The sequence below is a fragment of the Nelumbo nucifera genome, chromosome 3, assembly GCF_055504915.1.
Source record: "Nelumbo nucifera cultivar China Antique chromosome 3, China Antique-T2T, whole genome shotgun sequence".
NCBI lineage: Eukaryota > Viridiplantae > Streptophyta > Magnoliopsida > Proteales > Nelumbonaceae > Nelumbo > Nelumbo nucifera.
In genome coordinates this window covers 23,188,685-23,208,976 of record NC_142651.1, presented here as the reverse complement: position 1 = coordinate 23,208,976, position 20,292 = coordinate 23,188,685, and the positions used below count along the sequence as shown (strand labels likewise).

At 35.7% G+C, this 20,292-nt stretch overlaps 1 protein-coding gene across 4 annotated transcripts; it reads right to left on the bottom strand.

Moving 5' to 3' along the window:
* Window positions 1–1,163: 1,163 nt before the first annotated feature.
* On the bottom strand, window positions 1,164–19,948 carry LOC104602054 (cleavage stimulating factor 64-like). 4 transcript variants are annotated; one of them, XR_016084687.1, is made up of 8 exons: window positions 19,623–19,868; window positions 19,389–19,466; window positions 11,895–11,933; window positions 11,214–11,807; window positions 11,038–11,118; window positions 2,624–2,803; window positions 2,193–2,531; window positions 1,164–2,011 (listed from the first exon to the last, which is right to left on the bottom strand). XR_016084687.1 is itself a non-coding variant. In XM_010265623.3 (7 exons), the coding sequence occupies exons 1-7, from the start codon at window positions 19,713–19,715 to the stop codon at window positions 2,409–2,411; spliced, it is 1,188 nt and encodes a 395-aa protein (XP_010263925.1). In that variant the 5' UTR covers window positions 19,716–19,948; the 3' UTR covers window positions 2,024–2,408. The 4 variants fall into 4 exon arrangements, 3 of the variants coding, with proteins under 3 accessions (XP_010263925.1, XP_010263931.1, XP_010263937.1); XM_010265623.3 differs by lacking the exon at window positions 1,164–2,011 and having other exon boundaries at window positions 2,024–2,531; window positions 19,623–19,948; XM_010265629.3 differs by lacking the exon at window positions 1,164–2,011 and having other exon boundaries at window positions 2,024–2,531; window positions 11,038–11,073; window positions 19,623–19,872.
* Between the last annotated feature and the right edge of the window lie 344 nt (window positions 19,949–20,292).

Genomic DNA, 20,292 nt, shown 5'->3' with positions numbered 1-20,292 from the left:
GAATCTATGAAAGACCACGCCCCCACCACCCCAGCCAACAACAAAATCAGACATACTGAAAACTTGAGGACATTACAAGATATTCGGAGCCATCGATGACAATCAATTCTCATTGTCCTTTTGCCATCTAGCACTGAAGAATTTCTCAATAATGCTAGATGATATTTATACATTAAGGTCGATCCCGACAAACCAACCCTCATAAAATTGCTGCCCTTTTACTATATTAAGAAGTTAATGCTGGGATTGGCCCACCAGTCCATGTAGCAAGTACTGCGTCTCTGCTTCGCACTGCCACAGATTTTACTGCAACATGCTTCCTTCGCCAGCCTCTTTTATCATCTACCCGGGGGGTTATAACTCATGGATCCACTTAAATTACATTTACTTCTTTACAACGACCGAATTTATCTTGTTGTTAACTAAGTGAAACAAGACGTGCAATAAATCTTGGCCCAGATTAGTAAAGATCCAACACTTTTCGCCAACTAATTAATTAGAATTCCAGTCTTGTAATTATATATTCATTTTTGTTCTGTTGATGTATGTGACTCCATCCCACTCTCTCTCTGATCAGTTCGCTATCGACATGAAGATAAACATTGACGAAGCCAAAAGGAAATTGTGAGTTTAAAATCTTAGCTGAATCTCAATCATGAATGGAATTCATTATTATGGTTTAATGCATCGTTCTAATTATTGACTATCAACTACACCCAACTTACTTTCTTTTGCAGTAACCAAACAAGTTCAATCAAACTATCGAATTGAAAAAGAACAGAACAACACCATGTTCGGACAGGAAGGACCCCCACTTTGTCGTGAGTGCCTGACACCTTTTCTTCCGTCGTCAACTAGAAATCGACCATTCTTTTCAAACTTCAATGTTCAATCAGCCAACCAGTGCCAACTGGTTCAACTTGGTCCAGTGGTCTAGAGGATACCTGGTCATAAGGATACAGTTTAGACACAACTTGCTTCACTTTTGCAAGATCTTCCTTTTTAGGTCTTGTTTTATTGTGTACTCCGAGTCCCAAAGTTGCTTCAGCTTTGACACAACTTGCTTCACATTCTAGATGGATACTTTTGGCAGTTCACACTTCACACTACACACAAACTATAGAAATATGTATTTATTATGTTTATAATAATCATTTGAATCACTCACTGATGCACTCTCTGAGTAATAGTATATCCCAATACATGTCTTAAGGTTGCGTTTCTGATACTCTTTGCAGTACAGTACATGAGCCTTGGAGGATGACTTTGGTTAAAAGTAAAAACATCAGGTTGGGTTACAATTTGTTCTTTGGAAAGATTGGCTTACTTGATTGCCTCATCCCCGTCCAACCAGGATCGAGAGTTGCACTCACAAACAGTAAACTGTAAACCGCATCTCTCCAGGGATTAAACAGGAAAAGAAAGAATTTACCCACGGTTGACACCGACAAATTGGGACCAACTACATGATTGAACTCTGGGATGACTAGCGAACTGGGAAAAAAAACAAGATTTCACATAAAGTTAAAAGCATCACCACACAGGATGTTACTTTTGATGGCTGTAAGTGCCAAGTAGAGGGAGGCGCCACGGAAACCCCAAACTATTAAACTGGTCTACCGTTCACGACTAAATCCCTTTTACAATTTCCAAATCCTGCACTGGCACATAAATATATGTTTTCACTACTTAGTTTGTCATCTTCAAATTGAGGAAATGTTGTTGCCTTCGTCTTTTTACCTCAGGACTAAAGACAGCAAATGTTGAAACATGCCCTCTGAAAAGCAAGCAAAGATGGGATGGCAGGGCCTCGAGTGGACCACATATATGTTCAGACTTCAGTGCAGTGCAGTGCAATAACGGAACATATGCAATATGTGCCACTGTCCAATCACTGGGCCCTCCCATATATCCGTCTGGTAAATTCCCCTCACTCAGCTTCGAGAGTCAAGACAAAATAGGGACAGAAGCTGAACTTGCAACTGTCAAGAGCCATATCCCTGCAACCCATCTGAAGGCTTGCATTAATTATAGAATTCAATTCACACTAATAAGAAAAGAAACTTGGCTGGATAAAATGTTACATTCGCAAAAGAACAGTCGAGAACCAAATTAGGAAGATATCATGGAAAACCCTTAATAATGAAAGATTGCTATTGATGGGGGTTAGAGCAGCTGTAGCAGCAACCAACCTAAGATACCTCAACATGCTCAGTTCTGCTTCTTGTTGCATGGAATCATCCTGATGGCATTTCAGCTAATTCCTTCACTTAGGCTGGCCAATATCTTAATATGATGGTGAACAACGCTAGCACCAGCTTAACTACAATATTCAGTCAAACTGCAAGGTTAAGACTTATGATTGTCTACTGGATTGTGCCTCATAATAGGAGACTCCTGCCCATCATTTAGCGCAGCATCTGCTGAAGTTGAAGCACTTGGTGCCTTTGCTCTGGGGGCAAGAGATTAATCTGTTCGGGTGTGAGGTTCATAACTTGCTGAAGTAGTGCCTTCTCCATTTCAGGTGACAACTGCACAATCGTCAAAAATAAAGTGAAAACCAATAAGACAATTTAGGATAGAATTATGATGCCATACTTGCCAAATTGACCAGATAAATTACCTGTGGAGGACGAGGAGGCTGACTGCCAGGTCCAACATGACCAGGTACCAATTGTGGTGGGCCTGGAAGCGGCACTCCTGCTGCATTATCTGGTGGAGTAGGCATCCAAGCAGCACCTCTTTCTACTTGCATGGAATTTCCAGCATGACTATAGTCCGTTACGAAATGTGAACTGCCCGTCTAAAAGAAGCACTCCATCAGGAAGCATAGCAAGGTTGATACTAAAATTCAATAAGCCTATGCTGAACCTCCTTCCCTGTGGGTGCATCCTAGGACATGCCAGTGTTTTAAAAGGTGCTGGAAGCACAGTACTAAGAAAATGTGTGGTGTACAGGAGAGACACAAACACACTTGAGACATGTGCCTCTAGTCTGGACGTGCTTAGAAAGGAATACACTCAGATGAGGTGTATGCTTTTGTTGTGCTATGTTGGAGGTGTACGCCTCGAATGCTCTCACCTTTTATGCCAATTTTTTATAAATAAAATACTATAAAGAGAAGTGGTTGGGAACCATTCCATCATGTTCCCCATTATGTATTAACATGATACAAAGGAGGAAAACCCTCCAAACATTTTATTATATTTAAAATACAAGGCCATTACCTAATATTGGTCCCAGCTATCTGGGGTCTTGGGAGGGGTAGACTAGGTATGGTCTTAATCTTTGCCATTTTTTTCACAAAGTGTTTAATCAACACAAACATTGCTAAATGCTGTATTGAACCCTCAAAGACTTAAAAAGCTGAACCAATAAGGAAGAACTTAAAACTTTATCTAATCAGCACATTTTCCTCTTCCATATATTCTTCTTCTACTTCTTCTTCTTCTTCTTCTTCTTCTTCTTCTTCTTCTTCTTCTTCTACTACTACTACTACTACTACTACTACTACTACTACTACCAGTACTTTTTATTTTCTTCTTTTCCTATAACAAAAATAAGGGTTCAGGCGTTCAGCCCTTATATTTTTTGAATTTTATTTTCCTTCTTCCTTTTCTTCTCATAAATATGTTGATTTTCTATACTTTAATATGAAATTTATACTTTTCCTATGAAAATCATGAATAATTATTAAAGAAATATGGTTATGGTACCTAGGGAACTACCCTAGGATCTATGTTTTTAACATAAAAAATCCATCACCTAGGCGACGCCTAGGTGCCCGCCTAGGTGACTAGGTGACAATGCGCCCCCCAGTCGCTAGCCTCGCCTTGGTGCCTTGAAAACTATGATACTACTACTAAAAGTACAAATGAGCTTGTGGAACTTTTCTTCTTGACTAAAATACCCCTATTTTTCAATTTGGTCCCTTTCTAATTGTGAGGGCAGAAAATGTAACTTGAACTACTAGTTTTCACCTCATTCAATTTCCTTCATTAAGTATTATATTCAAGATATTAACTCCATTCTCTCTCATTAAATACTATAGTAGAGGTATTTTTACCCTCACTAATAAATCCTACTAATCAAATCTATGTCCAATAGTTTTAACAATAAAGCCCATGATTTTTAAAGCCAACCCAAAAATGAAATTGTTCTTCCTTCCAAGTAATGGGTAAGCAATTCAACCATCCAGGTCAAATGGATGTGAACCCATGATGTATTGATGTCAAAGTTAAATAATAAAAATTGTGAAAAAGAAATAAACACGAAAAATACGAAGAATTAAAAATCATAGAAAATTTTGGGCACATCTCTAATATTTTATGTTTTTTTAATAAGCATCTCTAACATTTTATCTTAATCATATTAAATAAAAAAACAAGTGTGATAAAGAAAAATATTTTTATTGATGATTGAAATAAAATGCAAAATGTAAAACTAACCAAGAAATGAAATTATTTTCATATTTGGTGGTAGGTTTCATAACATGTAGGCAATGGACACGTCTCTAATATTATATATTCATCATATTAAACAAAAATAAGTCTAATAAATAAGAATTATTTTTATACACATATCATTATCATCAGATATAATACCACCAAGTGCAAAGCATGTAAGCATTTGCTAGTTTTTAATAAAATACTACAAAGAGAGACATACAAATCTTTTCTTTGATTGCTTTTCAATGTTTTACATTCATTTAAATATGAGATGACACACTTGTTTATGTTAATATCATGCCATTTATGTGAATTGTTAATTCTGAAATTTTGGTGTACAACTTTGCAAGTGTTGATAGCTGATAAACACTAAAATGATTATAGACTATGATGCTTCATATAGTGATATTTCAAATTTATATTTAAATGAGGTATTTTATTATTAGAATTGTAAATATGAAATTTTCTTTTTTTTGATCAGTAATCAAAATCAAATTTTATTACTTAGAGAAAGAAGAGAGTACAGAAATAAGGGCAGCCACGGCTACCAACAATAGAATACAAAGACAATTTGAAGATCAGTCTTAGAACTGAGCCCAGAAGCATTCTGCCCTATTTACCCCTTGCTTTGCTAGTTTGTAAATATGAAATTTTCTAATTTCTCATAACTTTTCCTATTTTTTAGGATATTTACTATATTTATTTTTAATTATTTATTAAAGAAAAGTCCATGTTCAGAAAACTTATGCTTCTTATTCTTAGTTTATACATGCTCATGCCTTAGGATGGTGGGATTCCTTGTGTCAGACATGCATTTTAAATATCAGTGCATGTGCATACACAAACAAAAAGTACTCGGAAACTTATCAGTTTTGCAATTCTTTGTAGGGTTTTTGCTTGTGTCCTGATTAGTTTAGCGAGGGATAGTTGTTATTTGGTGTGTGCATTGTTTTCGGATTTCTTTGTTTAGGTAGGTTGTAGTCTTATGTGAGGGGCTGGGGCTGGTCTTTCCGTCTTTGAAGGTGAAGTTTGTTTCTTTCTTCTCTTGGGTGACTGTTGGTCACCTCCCTATGTAACCAACTTGGTCACCTTCCTATGTATTTACTTTTTTTTCTTTTTTAATAAATCTTTATTTTATTATCAAAAATATGTAACCAGCTTGGTCTTGGCTTTGCAAATATTTCTTAACTAGGTAATGACCAGTTGTAGAGCCATTATCATTTATAAACCAACAATCAACTAGGGGAAATTCCATAAACACCATTTCACAAATAGGTAAAAGAAGCTAGGAATAATCTCATACTTCAAGGAATTAACCTATCTCCCTCAAATCATGTACCTCTGTGCAACTATCAGATCTCCCTGACAAAACCAAATAGTAATAGTGGTTAAGTTGTCATAAGGGAGGTGAAGGTTTTGAAAGACCTTTTCTATGAAGCCCAGAAAATAATAATGGATCTGGTATTCAGATTTTCCATCTAAATTCCATTCATAGAATGTGTTCCAGTTATATCCAACTTGGGGTTTCATTGGCTCTTCGAATAAAAGATCAACTGGGGTATGCCTATGGTAATAAGGCTTGTTACTATAATAGGAGAGTATTTATCTCCAAGTTTTTTATAGATTCATCCTTTGCTACTGATTCATGATTTGATTCTTCACCCATAAAATTCACTGAGCGGGAATCTGATAGATCGTCCTCTTTCTTAATTTTAGAGGATCTTGAAGTTTCTCCCTTTTCCCAATTTGATGAGGATATCAGTTTGGCAGATAGTTCCTGATAACTTACTTTTGATAAGTCTAATGGGGTTGTTTTTATTTTCATATTTTCTGGAAAACTTGGCATTATTGCCATTAGTTTTTCCTTTTTAATTATGATTCTAGACTTAGAAATTTCTAACGAGCTTAATAAGGACTCTATCCTATTAGTTTGTAGAGGCCTTAGAGATAAGATCGAATAAAGTGGAATAATAATAATAATAATAATTGTAATGACACAAGAAACCTTGTCTTTAATTTTTGGAATCAACCCATGGCCTCTAAAATCTATTGCAGCATGTTCAACCTCATCCAACTCCAACCACGAAGATCAGATCCTACTTATTATACAAGATTTTAGCATAACAGCCATGAATCTTCTTAAGAATTGGAACAACCAAAAAGCTAAGCTTGGAGAACTCCTCTAATGTCTGTCAGCTTCCACCAATTAACAATTTATTGTACTGGCCTAAACCCTTCCAATACTGATTTGATAAAATTGATCCCATCAGGATTGAATTGAGGATCCAAATTCTAACATCACAAGTGGTATTTTACTGTCTTTGTAATGTACGGGTACGGCATATATCCCAAAAACTGATCATGATTATAGATTGCAGAGCTGGGCAAGACCACTCAGCCAAGCATCACACTAAACGTATCCCTTACTATTGCTAAAAACAACTCTTGTTGGATGCTAGAGACCTTTCCAAAGAGGAGTTTGACTTCTATCTTCAATGATAAGCCTCACCTCTACAGGAAACCAGGGTCTTAAAAGTCCATATTGTGCCCCTTACTACAGGCCTCATATATTAATTTCACCCAAAGAGAGCATGAGAAGCTATCTTCCACATGCATAAAGGCAACTACACTCATATTGACCATTATCTGTCTTGTTGCATGTCTACCTTAGTCATTCCTATAGATGTCCACTCCACATGAAGTTCCTTGCATTATCCATTTTTTGGTAATAAAATAAAATTTATTAAAAAGAAAAAAGAAGATAGGAAGTGACCACCAATTATCCTTTTTTCCATGCACTACCCATCAATCTTTGTCTTCAAATCTCATTAATCAGGTTAAGGGAGACATGATGTCCTGCTGAGGGTATCCAAGGTCATTGATCACATCATAAAACTTATAAGAAGCATGTCTGTTATTTCCTAACCCCTTCCCCAGTTTCAATATATTATTTTGTACATAGACCTTTCCAGTTTGTAAAGTTCTATAAAAAATAAAAATGACATAGCCCAGCTTGGGCTATAACAGAGTCAGGCATAACCACTCAGGAGCCAAGGAAGCTGAAAAGGTTGGTATAACCTGGCACGACCAAAATCAACAAAGTCCAGATACTCTGGCTGTATGCCCTAATATAATGTGTTCCAGCCAAACCAGGACCATCATTGGTTTGACACCAGAGAATACCCATTAACAGCCCAACTGAGCACCATCACTCAATAAGTTGATAGGTCATCTATAGGGAATGTCTACAATTGAAACTTATATGTATATATATATATATATATATATACTATCTACAAAAGTGCAAATAGGTATCTCTGGCTTCTGGAATTTTCATTGGACAACAAATGCCCCCTCTCTAAAGTTTGAATTTGAACACAAGCAAAGGTAAACTTGTAACATCTTCATTTAGTACTGCTTATTTGGTTAAAAGACACATAAGTACTTCTTTTGTTCAATAATTGGAAAACAAGCTATAAGAAAAATGTCGTTTTACATTTTTCATTTAATGCTTATTCATACTATTATTAAAAGTGTGAATAATGGTGTGGAACTTTTGTTTGACTAAATTACCTCAAATTTTGAATTTGGTCCTTGTCTAATTTTAAGGACGTTAATGTAATTTGAAAAACCACTTCTCTCCTCATTTAAATCCCTCTCACTAAGTCTCATATTTAAAGTATTAACTCTCATTAACATTCATTGAATCTTTTTCTTGACTAGAAAAGCCCTATTTTTGGATTTGGTTTCCTCTCTAATTGTAAAGGCACAAAATGTAATTTGAATTTGAACTATTACATTTCTCCTCATTCAATTCCCTCTCATGATATGCTATGATTGGAGATGTATCCTGCCAGTCATGCATATCCTGCCGAAACGGGTGTGTATTGGTCCGTATTGCACTATACAGACCGATATAGAATGATACGCTACCCACGAGCCGCAAATGCACATACTCTTCTGAAAAAGAAAGATGGAAGGATTCGAACTCGTGTCAAGGGCTAGGAGAGCTTAATGTCCACGCCTGTAAGCCACCACGCCACTCTGCCTTTTGTGTTTATGAGTAAATGAATATAGCTTTTATTTCTTTATTACATAAATGCAATTCAAATAAATAATACATATTACAGTTAACTCCAACTAAAAATTAAAAAAGTAATATTTAAAATCAGTATTTTATAAAATAACAGAAATAAATAATATATCAAATCCATATTTATATCAAAATATTATTTGAATCTCAAAAAATTTATAAAAATATAATATTAATAGGAGAATAATTATTTTAATACTTAATATTTATAAATTTGAACATGATATATATATATATATATTAATTTACATTACATAAAATCATATTTATTATTTAATAAATAAAGAAATTGTTTACAAAATATTCAAGAATATAATCTTAAATTGAACCTATCAAATCTACTAATCTACATTTATACCAAAAAAAGATTTTTAATTAGAAAATTATAGGAATAAAAATATAATAATGGAATAATCATTTTAAAAGTCAAAAATTGTGAATTTGCATATGATATGTATCTTAGAAATTTTAATAGATTTGATATATTTTAAGTTGAGACTATACATTTTATAAATTATTAATGGATATTTTAATTTACATAGAGAATTAAATATTTGGTTGACCTTTTTGTTAATGTAATAAAGTAAAAATAGTAAAACCAAAAATAATTGATATAATAATTAAAATATAATAGGAAAATATGTTTTGCATTTTGGACTCTTGATTGATACATTATCAATAAAATTGTATGATATCTATGCATGATACTATATTAATTGTAATATATTTTTTTCATAAACACCATTAAAATATACATTTTATATGTATTTATACATTATTTATGATTATTTGACCTTAAACTTAATATTATTAATGTATTACAAAATTTTTATGTGTTACCCTAGCATATCCATATTTTTCGTCTGTATCCATGTGTTTCCAAAGCGTATTCGTATCCAAGTTGTCCGATACGATACTCGATACCGATACTTTAATCCTTGTGTGTGTGTATATGTGTATATATCTGTATCCAAGAATAATTATTATTTATCACACTTTTTTTTCTTTAATATGACTAATATATATATTAATCATATTAAAGAAAAAAAGTGTGATAAATAATTATTCTTATTAATGTTGGAATGAAATATAAATTATAAATTTAAAAGCAATTCAAAAATAAAAATTATTTTTGTGATGGTAGGTCAACAATTCAACCTTTTGAGTCAAATGTGTCAACCCTTGATAACATAATTAAATAAAAAATGGAAAAATATAAAAACACAACAACATTATGTAATAATACAAAATTTTGTAAATAACATTTCGGCACCTATATAACATTTTATTTTAATCATATTAAAGAAAAATAAGTGTGATAAATAATAATTGCTTTATTGATGTTGGAAATAAAATATTAAATTTAAAACCAACCCAAAAATGAAATTGTTTTCTTGGTGGTGGGTCAACAATTCAAACCATATGTCTCAACCACAGATTTCATAATTAAATAATAAAAATTAAAAATATAAAAACACAAAAAAAATATGAAAAAGATATAAACTCTTTAGAAAACATTTGGAACATCTCTAATATTTTATATTAATCATATTAAAAATTAGACATGATAAGCAAGAATTGTTTTTTATTTTTTTATTGATGATATAAATAAAATACAAAATTCAAAACTAACCCAAAAGTGAAATTGTTTTCCTATTTGGTGGTAGATCGATTCAAAATTTCAGGTCAAATGTGTCAACTCGTGAAGTTATAATTAAATAATAAAATTTTAAAAAAGATAAAAACTGAAAAATATACAAAAAATGAATAAATTGTGTAGAAAGCATTTTGGCATATCTCTATATTAATGAACCATAATAAGTGTGACAAATAAGAATATTTTTTGTAGACATAGAAATATGAAAAAATTCTAGAAAACTTTGGAACATATTATGTACTATCGTCATCACAAAATTTGTCACATGCAAAGCACATACACAAATACTAGTCCTACAAAATGAGTATGCTTGCATAATCTAGCCATTTAAGTTCTGCAATTTTTTACTTTTTTAAGAAGGGAAAGTATTGTGTTGTATTATATTAATATGCAAAAGGACTGAAGGACTATGAGAGTACATCAGCCCATGTACAATGAGAACCTGTACATTGGGAATATACAAAAAGGAAAACACAGAAAGAGTCATCTGAAGAAAGGCTATCCTACATTTTCTATATTGACAAAGTTTGATAATCATCTTGTTCAACTCCTAGAATAAGAGAACATCAAGATCAGATCATCAGAAAATAAGGGAAGGCCCATTGGTAGGCTATATTCAACATCCAATAGAGCACCTGAGGCTATATTCAACTCCTAGAATCATCTTAGCCAATAATAAGAATTCTGGGGCTACAGGATGATCACATTCCTTTTTATTGTAATTAACAATTCAGTTTTATGGTTTTTCTTTTCTTTTTTGATAACTCAATATGAATTCATCCTGTATGAATTCATGAATGAAGCTATTTAATTCCAAAATATGAAGAGACAGTTTATACCTGATACAGTGACTGTGGTGGCAGTGGTGGCTGTCCCTGTGGAAATGAAGAATCAATGGTAGTTGGGGGTTTAGAACCTGACTGGAAAATTTTGAAAAGCTGATTAATTTCAGGCATTTTATATGCAATATAATCAATAGCAATTTTAGCTTCATAATTTCTGCTTCTTAGCTTACATGAAATGTGGGTTGCAAGAGATGAGGCTGGGTTACACCAGATGGCTGGAAACCCAGATTCAAACCCATTTGTGAGTGAAGCTGATTTGGGAAAGGAGGGATTGAAAGCATTGAAGATGGCCTAGGTTGCAGCAGCAATGGTGGTTGCAGTGGCAGATGGGGAAAGCCTGCTGTCTGCATCGATTGTTGTGACTGACTGGAGAAATTAGGTATCTGGGGTGGAAGAAGTGGAGTTAGCTGTGGAGCAGAATGTAATGGAAGAGAAGGTATATTATGTAGTGAGGAGGATTGTGGAAGCGATATTGGGGTAAGTGGTGCACTCAAGGGCCCCTTGGACTGCTGTAATGCCTGCAGAGAATGTGATGACATAGTGTTTGGCTGAAGGGTCACTTGTGGAACAGAAGCTGATGAGACAGGCACGGCAGGTTGATTCAGTTGTTGCTTTCTCACTGTAGTTTGGGTCTGAGATGCACTTCCTTGATCTTGTGGTCCAACTTGGATTGGTAATGTGTGTGCAGTCTGAATGTTCAGCTGCTGATTTGTTTGTACTGCTTGCTGAGGATGCTGAGATGGTGATTGCTGAATGTTTGGCATCTGTATTTATGTAAAGTTTAGATTCTATACATATGCACAGATATAGAGTTGAAATTACGAATGCCCAGTGGCAAAAAATATATATACCACTTGTGGAGGTTGCACCATTCCAAGCATGATCTGTGCCTGGAGATGAGAAAAACAATTGTCAATGTCCAACAAAACTGATAAATTGTTGAAATGCTTTTTTCTTTAAAAAAAAAAAGATAAAGTACATTAATAAAAAAGAAATAAATTTACAAGATGCAGACTCAGCCAAATATCCAGCTGGAGAGACCAAAAGAAACACTAAACAGGCCATGACAAAGGACTAGGACACAAACGGAACCAAACAAGATCAAACCCCCAGAATACAACACAAAATGGGCCCCAACATAGCACCTAGCACTCCCTGTGCCTGGACCAAAACACGAGAACTAATCACAGAACGATAACCTCAAAAAGCCCAGGCCACCCAGGCCAACACAAGAGAATCAATCCCCCTACCCCTTCCACGGGCACTACCTGACCCCTTTCTTCTAGGCTTCACCAAAACATCATCATAAAAGTCAACGAAATTGTCTGCCTTCCAGCATCCTGGGAGGCAATCTAGACTATCAAAGGCCCAATCTGAATCAGTAGTATATTCAGTCAATAAGTATTCAATCTCTCCCTAAAGGTTCAACTTTTGCTTGGCATGGGCTACAGCATCTGTCACCACCTGAATCAGTACCCAAATGCTTACCAAAAAATCATTAGAGACTCCACACTTTGTTCAACCATGTTGAGAGCAGAAGGGTTTTTTCACTCACAAGCAGTTTCATGTCACTCAGTCTCAGTTGTCACAGTCCCACATGCCACCAGAGCAACAGAAAGCCCTCTATAGTCTGAAACCACTGTTGCAACCGGAGATGACCCTCTTTCTAATTGGGTTTCCTTGTGAGAACCCCAGACAAACCAGCCTCCACACCAACCGGGACTGGAACCAACCATGTGGGGGAGTTAAGGTCAAAGGCAAAAGACCCATTCTTCAGAAACTATTCAAACACGGCCAACCATGTGCAAGGCATGTGTGTGTGTTCCTGAATAAAGTGAGTCACCACTTTTGAAAAGAAAAAAAAAAATCATCATCATCTAAGCCTTGTCCCAACCATACGGGGTCGGCTATGAATCCTGTTTCGCCATTCCATTCTGTTTAGTGTCATATCCATTGTTAAATAATGAACACCTAAATCATTTCTGATTAATTATTGTTTCAACCAATGTCCCTTTTGGTCTGCCCCTCCTAGCCCTTTTATTTCAAAATAAAAACTTAACATAAAAAAATGTGTAAATCTAAGTTTTCAAAATCTCTATTAGCTTAATTGGTTAGAGTATTGTGTTGTTGACACAAAGGCTCTAGTATTGTACATTTAAATCCTACATAGGCTAAACTGTTTAAATTCTAAACATCAAAGGTACAGCCTACAATTAAATTACATATTCAATATCAAATTCAAGGTCAATTCATCAAAACATAGCAACAATCTGGGTGAGGAACACCTTGAAAAATGAGCATATCCTGTGAATGGGGGTGACTTTTAAAACACAGGTCACAACTGTTGCAGTATCTATTATTAAAGAAAGATAAAATAAAAGATAAAGGGAGCAGAAACTGGGAAGAAAAGAAAAGAGAATAGGGAATGAGGAAAGAACAAGAGAATCAAACAGCACTAAGGACAGAAGAGAAAAAGAATCAACTCCCAGCTTGCCAATCTGACTATTTATATTAATAAATGGTGATTACAATTATGCCCCTGATTACAATAATTATAGGACTAGAGCATCCTTATAACAAGACTGAAATTAGACAATTGCCCAGCCGCCCAAATACTTAAGAATAAAAGATAATTCCAACACTCCCCCTCAAACTGGAGCATATATATTATATAGATCTATCTTGTTGCAAATATAGTCCATCCAACTTTTGCCAAGACCTTTAGGAAACAAATCTGCCAATTGATCTTCTAATTTCATGTAGGGCATCGCAATATCTCTACTTAGAACCTTCTCTCATACAAAAGGACAATCTACCTCGATATGCTTTGTTCTTTCATGGAAAACAGGGACTCAATCTCTTGGATGATGCTAGACAACACTCAGTACCTCTTGTCTATCCACAAGACTTATTCACAGCCTGGGGTCGGGCTGGCTTACCACTTACCAACAGAAAATGTTCAGGCCTGAGCCTGAGCCTAGGACTTATTTAAAGCCCAAAGCCCAATCTAAATAGGAAGTAAAAGTAAATTTGATACACAAGAAAAATAATTGGGTCTGATACTTACAGCCGAAGCCCAAGCCTGTGGGCATCAAAATACGTACAAGCCCGATAAAGAATGGTTCGGGCCAGGCAAACCTGCTGGGCTACCCAGCCCATGAACAGGTCTAATATCCACCATTTTCCTTATTCCTTCCGTATCCTTTTTTCATCCTTCAGTTATATATTGTGTAATTACCAAAAAGTAATCACCATCTTCCTCTTGTTTATCATCATTGGGTATGCATATCTCTTCATCACTTCTTGCTTCACAAGCCCTTTCAAGCACATGTGCAGCTAATATTTTATTACCATCCTTCCCTCTTCAATATGATTGCTCTCTTCTGATTCAAAACTTCAATTTAGTTTTTTCCTGTTAATAAGCCATTCCTCTTCTTTACAACGTTCTACTCCAAAGCCACACATCTGCCCATATTATTAACCCCTTTTACTTCCAAGGCATTCTCAAGCCCAATACCTCCTTTTCTTGTGATATTACCTTTTTATCCCTTCTCAAGTGGAACACCTTACTATCATCGTGTGATTTTTGTTTCTGGTTTGAGCCATAGGAATAACAGTGGAGAGTGGACCCCAGCTACTCATGCCTTCTCAAAACTCACAAATTCTCCACCATTTTGCATAGCTTCCTCCTGACAATTCTGCTTCCCATCTTTAATTTGACACTCCGTATGTCCCCCCTTTTGACTGCCTCATTGACCTCACCCTTCAGTTAAATGGCATACTGCCCCTGCCAGTTTGCAGCTAATCATCTTCTTCTCTTTCAAGCTGTAGAAAGTTTGGTCTTCACCCTCCACTAGGATTCTTACTTGATATGCTTCTCCTGTAAATAGAAGCTTGATTAGCTGTGGAATCCTCAAAATGTCTTCCACCTCAACTAAAATCCTTGCCAGGTGTATTTGATCCCATACTTTGTTCTGCTAGTCATACTTGAGAAACTTCCCACAAAGAGTCTCCAATAGCCATGGAGGTCTACAAACACCATGCAAGTAAAGGGATGATGGCTCCAGTCACCCAAACAGCCTTCTTGCCATTTGAATTTCTTATGCTCCAGCAATCAGAGCCTACTAGCCAATACATAGGTCTGGATCCTTTCACAGCCCCACCTCTAGCTCCAAGATATGCTCTACTACCTCTTTGCTCTAAGTATAAAGAGGAAGAGAGCAGCATTTAACCTTCTTACTTCCACCACAGCACCTACCTTCCATAAAGCAATTTCAGCCCAACCTTTTGCATCCTCCAATTCTGGACCCACACCAATGAATCTACCAACAAAGCATAAGGTTGGGGATAGGAAATTTGGTTATAAAGAATATAGCTTTGTTAGGTAAGTGGTTGTGGAGATGGCCCTTGGAAAGAGGGAGATTGTAGCATGAGGTGCTAGCTAGTATTCATGGCTGCTTGGAAAATGGTTGGGATGCTGGTGTTTCTCGTCGGGCTACCTTGACCACTCCTTGGAAAGTGGTTCACAGTATCCTTCCCCAATTTCTTAACTTTGTCAGGAATGATGTTTGCTTAGGGGATTCTGTTCACTTTTGGGAAGATGTCTGATTGGGTACTTCAGCTCTCAAAGACCTCTTTCCTTCTCTCTACTGAATCTACTCTATTTCCTTGTTTAAGCATAAGATTGTCTCCAACTTTCTTCCCTCCCCCTTTCAACTGTCTTTAAGTTGGAATTTTGGCTTCCATCGAAGTTTAAGGGATGTTGAACTTGGTATTGTTTCGCAACTCCTTCTGGTTCTTGATAATATCTGTTTGGATCCTTTAAAATCAGACAAGAGGATTTGGTCCCCCCCATCCAAAAGGGCCCTTTACTTGTGCTTCTTTTTTGAAGGCCCTTGGTTCTTCCTCCACTTAGTTGGTCTTTCTGGTTAAGGAGATTTGGTCTAGGCTGGTTCCCCCTAAAATTATTTTGTTTTGCTGGAAAGTGTTTTATGGGAAAATAAATACTTTAGATTGCTTGCAAAAGAAAAAGCCTTCTATATGCTTGACCCCTAACTAGTGTATTCTTTGCAAAGCTAATGGTAAGGACCGCTTCCACTTACTTCCTACTCTTTTGTTATTGCTATTTGGGATTGGATTTTTACCTTGTTTGGATGCAAGTGGAACCTACCCATTGGTGTAAGTGTGCTTTTCGACCTGTCGGTCTTTGTATGGCCCACGAAAGAGGGAGGGTTATGTGGAAACGTATTAAAACGGTTGCAATTTGAACAATTTGGGAAAGGAATGCAAGAATTTTTCAAGAAATGGAACAAAGTCTTCTCGATGTCAAGGAGTGCATCTTAACAAGGACAATTCATTGGCTGAGAACTTTGGATTCTTTCCACTTGTTTTCCTTTGATGACTTGTGGAGGAAATGGTTAGCAGTGGCATCTAGTTCCTCCAAGAAGGAAAGGGTTACTATGGGATGGACCCCGCCACCTAAAGGTTGAGTAAAGCTGAATTTTGATGGAAGTAGTCAAGGCAATCCTGACCCCTCAGGTATAGGAAAGGTTTTGAGGGATAAGGATGGTAATAATTTAGCCCTGTATTTAGGCCCAGGGGAATAGGAGACTCTAAGGTTGTTGGCAGCTTTACAAGGTATTCAGATTGAAAATCAACTTGGTGTTGAGAATCTTCAAATTGAAGGAGACTCTAAGGTTGTTGTGGGTTAGTTAATAGACCTGAACTCAGTCATTTGGTGCTACAAGGATCTCCTAAAGAAGGCTAACTGGTTATTAAGGAATATGACTGTTAGCTTACATTGGGTGGGCAGGTCAATAAATGCTATGGCTGATTATCTTGCTAAACAACAGCTTTTGAGGGAACATCTGAACATCTATACCTGGCTATCTTGTAATGTTTTATCTCTAGTTTTTTTTTTTTTGATAAATAATATTTTATCTCTAGTGCTCTATGGTTTTTTAGAATTTCAAGGGAGGTCACACCTTGTACCTCTCTGTGGGATGCTTGTAACAGTTCTTGTCTTTTGATAATAAAATTACTCTTCAATTATCAAAAAAGAAAAAAAACAAAGCATGTGTCTAAAATTTTAATCTATGTGCGAGTTTACCAACATCTGAGACTACCACAGCCATTCTCATGTCGTCATCCCTTAAAATTTCTTCTTTTACATATGCAGAAGCTACTAAATTCAATGCTTCCTGTTGTTCATAGCTTTTTATATTGTATATGTATCTCATCTTGTGAAACATTGCACAATTGCATACGGGCTTTGTCCTAATATTATATACACATAAACATTTGTGCTTATGTATATATAATATGCCTTCTTTTTTTTCTGATCTTTTAAATAAAAAAAAAAAAAGATAGAATATGATTACAAGCTATCCTGGAATCAACTTATCTATGTCATCTGCTTAACATTTTGCGCTAACTAAAAGTTAATAATGTAAAAATTAACAATTTTTTCCAAATATACATATTTTCCAGATGGATGCCCAAAAAAGGATATAAGCATGGACTCTATGGTACATAGTTAACTACCATTTGTGCAATGAAAGTTACGTGTTCCCAATCATTACAAAAATTAGAAAAGTTCAACCCTTCAAACTGTGCCATGATGGATGCCCAAAAAAGGATCATAGGCTCCATATTTATAATAACTAAGGGTCTGTTTGGTTTCCATATAGGGAATGGCCATTCTGCCCTCCCCCCTTGGGAATGTGATTCCCATTGCACCTCTCTATTTTTCATTTTTTATGTTTTGACAAAAAAAAACCCATTTTAACCCAAAGTCCTACTCGATCCCAAGTCCTCATCGTCTCACAAGCCTTCCCCCATCCAAGTTAGTTGCCAAAGACCACCATCTCCGCAGAGGTAAGACCGACACCAGTCACTGGCCAGTCATCCTTCCCCTGTATCACCTTCTCTTCTTCCTATTCTTCTTCTTACTCCCCTCTTCTCTTTTCTTCTGCCCCCCCCCCTTCTTTCTCTCTCTCTTCCTCCTCCCCTTTCTCATCGTCGTCGCTGCTAATATCACTAACACTTGGTATAAGCAAATCCTCTTCTTCCTCCCCTCTCCTTTCTTCTTTCTCCCCCCCCCCCCTTCTTCCAAATCTTTGCTCGGCCGAACAAAGCCTGGAATCCACCCTCTTCTTCTTCTTCCAAATCTCCTGCTACCACTGTGACAGTAGTCAAGTCAAACAAAGCCTGTAATCCGCCCTCTTCTTTCTTCCACTCTTCTTCCAAATCTACGTCATTACCACTATGAATGGGAGCAAGACTGAAAATTTTGGCTGATTCCTATTCTGACTTCCGGCTGAGCCAAATGGCACAATCAGAATTCGATTCCTATTCCTGTTTGAACCAAATAGGCGTCAAGAATGGGTGATACCAATTCCAATTCTTGGGGATTCCACTTCTGGTTCTGATTCTGATCCTAACCACAAACCAAATGGACCCTGAATTCACCTCACATCCCTTCTTTTGGGAAGTCCTATTATTTTTTTCTCTATCTTCACATAGAAGCAAGCAAATAGGGAAAAAAATAAAAAAAAAAACTAGGTTCCACAGGATATGGACTTGTTTGCTAAATTCTTTCACCAGCCAAGACTCGTGTAAACATGTTATATGCCAAGAAACCAGAACTATTCATTTTCTTCCAAACAGCTTTAGTAAATGGTCCTATAGGCTCAGTTTGGCAGAAATACAAATACAAATATATAGAGTGTAAAACCTTGTATTTTGTATTTTGTATGTATTTGTATTGTACATATTTTTATTTGTACTCTTCCCAAACTGAGCCATAATAACAATTCTAGAATATATACTTATTTGTTAACCATTTTTTTTTCCTTTTTGGGATAATATATCAGTTAAACTAGTCGGAACCAAATGAATTTGATACATTGTCAGCTTGTTATACACTAAACAGTCCAATAAATCTACACTATTCAAAAAAGTATAAAATTTCCATTATTTGATTGATCTTGAAAACCTCACTAAATTCCCTTCCCAGAGCTCTAGAAAGGATATATACCTCAGTCAATCCTTGCATACCATATTTTAAACTATATTTTTGATTCGGACCTTAAATTCAAAATCTTAGTATCGTATGATTATACTCTGACGCAAAATACAACAGGCATAAAATAATTTACAAAACCTTAATTAGACCATGTAGGAAGTGCAAAGCAGACAAACAAATCGAGTTCTATACATAAGAGAGTTCAACAATTTAGGATGGATAAAGAAGAACAAGCAGAAATCCATTTATTAAAAAAAAAATAATTATTTCCTTTTAAACCCAAAATCAGAACGGAAGATAAGGAATAGGTAAAAGAAACCTGGAAAAGTGCTTTCGTCAAAAGAGGATTCTCTACCAGTATCTGTCTCGCTTGCTGTTGATTCTGTTCGATTAGAGACTGTATAAAAAAATATGAAACAAGAAACATTGGGGCTACACTTGTCTTAGTGAACGAGCAAGCGATACTATTTGAACAGAAAACAAAGAACGAAGATTTATATATAACGGAAGAAGAACAGAATAAATTTTTCTTTGAGGAGGATTTAAAGCTTACATTCATCTGAGACATGATGTCGTAGAGCTGGTTCTTTGACATCCAAAGAAGATTAGACGCAAAAGGGTCGCCGGCGATATGCTTTCCCGCCATGGTTTCGAGAAGAGAGAGAGAGAGAGATGCTTTATGACTCGAACTCGCTTGTTAGGCATGTGTAGTACTGTGTAAATCGGGGAAGGTAAATTAGGTAACGCTTCAGCCCAACAATGGGTTTACAAAGATCTAACATTGTGGGCCTTCATAATAATGTTCAGCATGCAAAGCAAACAAAAAAAAAAACATTAGTCCATTCCTATCATATAGAACTAGCTCTATTCTATCAACAAAGAATGCATGTTTGTATTAGTTCTGTTAAATATTACATCCAGTTCAGCTTATCTGTTTATTTGTAATTGTAACTGTATTCTTATCTCATAATTTTATACTTTGTCTCATTTGTTCTTATGACAGTGCAAATTTTGCAAAGACTTAGTTTGGAAAGAGTACAAATATGTAGGATGCAAAATCTTACATTTTGTATTATTTTGTATGTATTTATACTGTATATATTTGCATTTGTACTCTTTCCAAATATGTACAGTATAAATACATACAAAATATAAGGTTTTGCACTCTACATATTTGCATTTGTACTCCTTCCAAGCTGAGGCTCAGGAGTACAAAAGCAAAT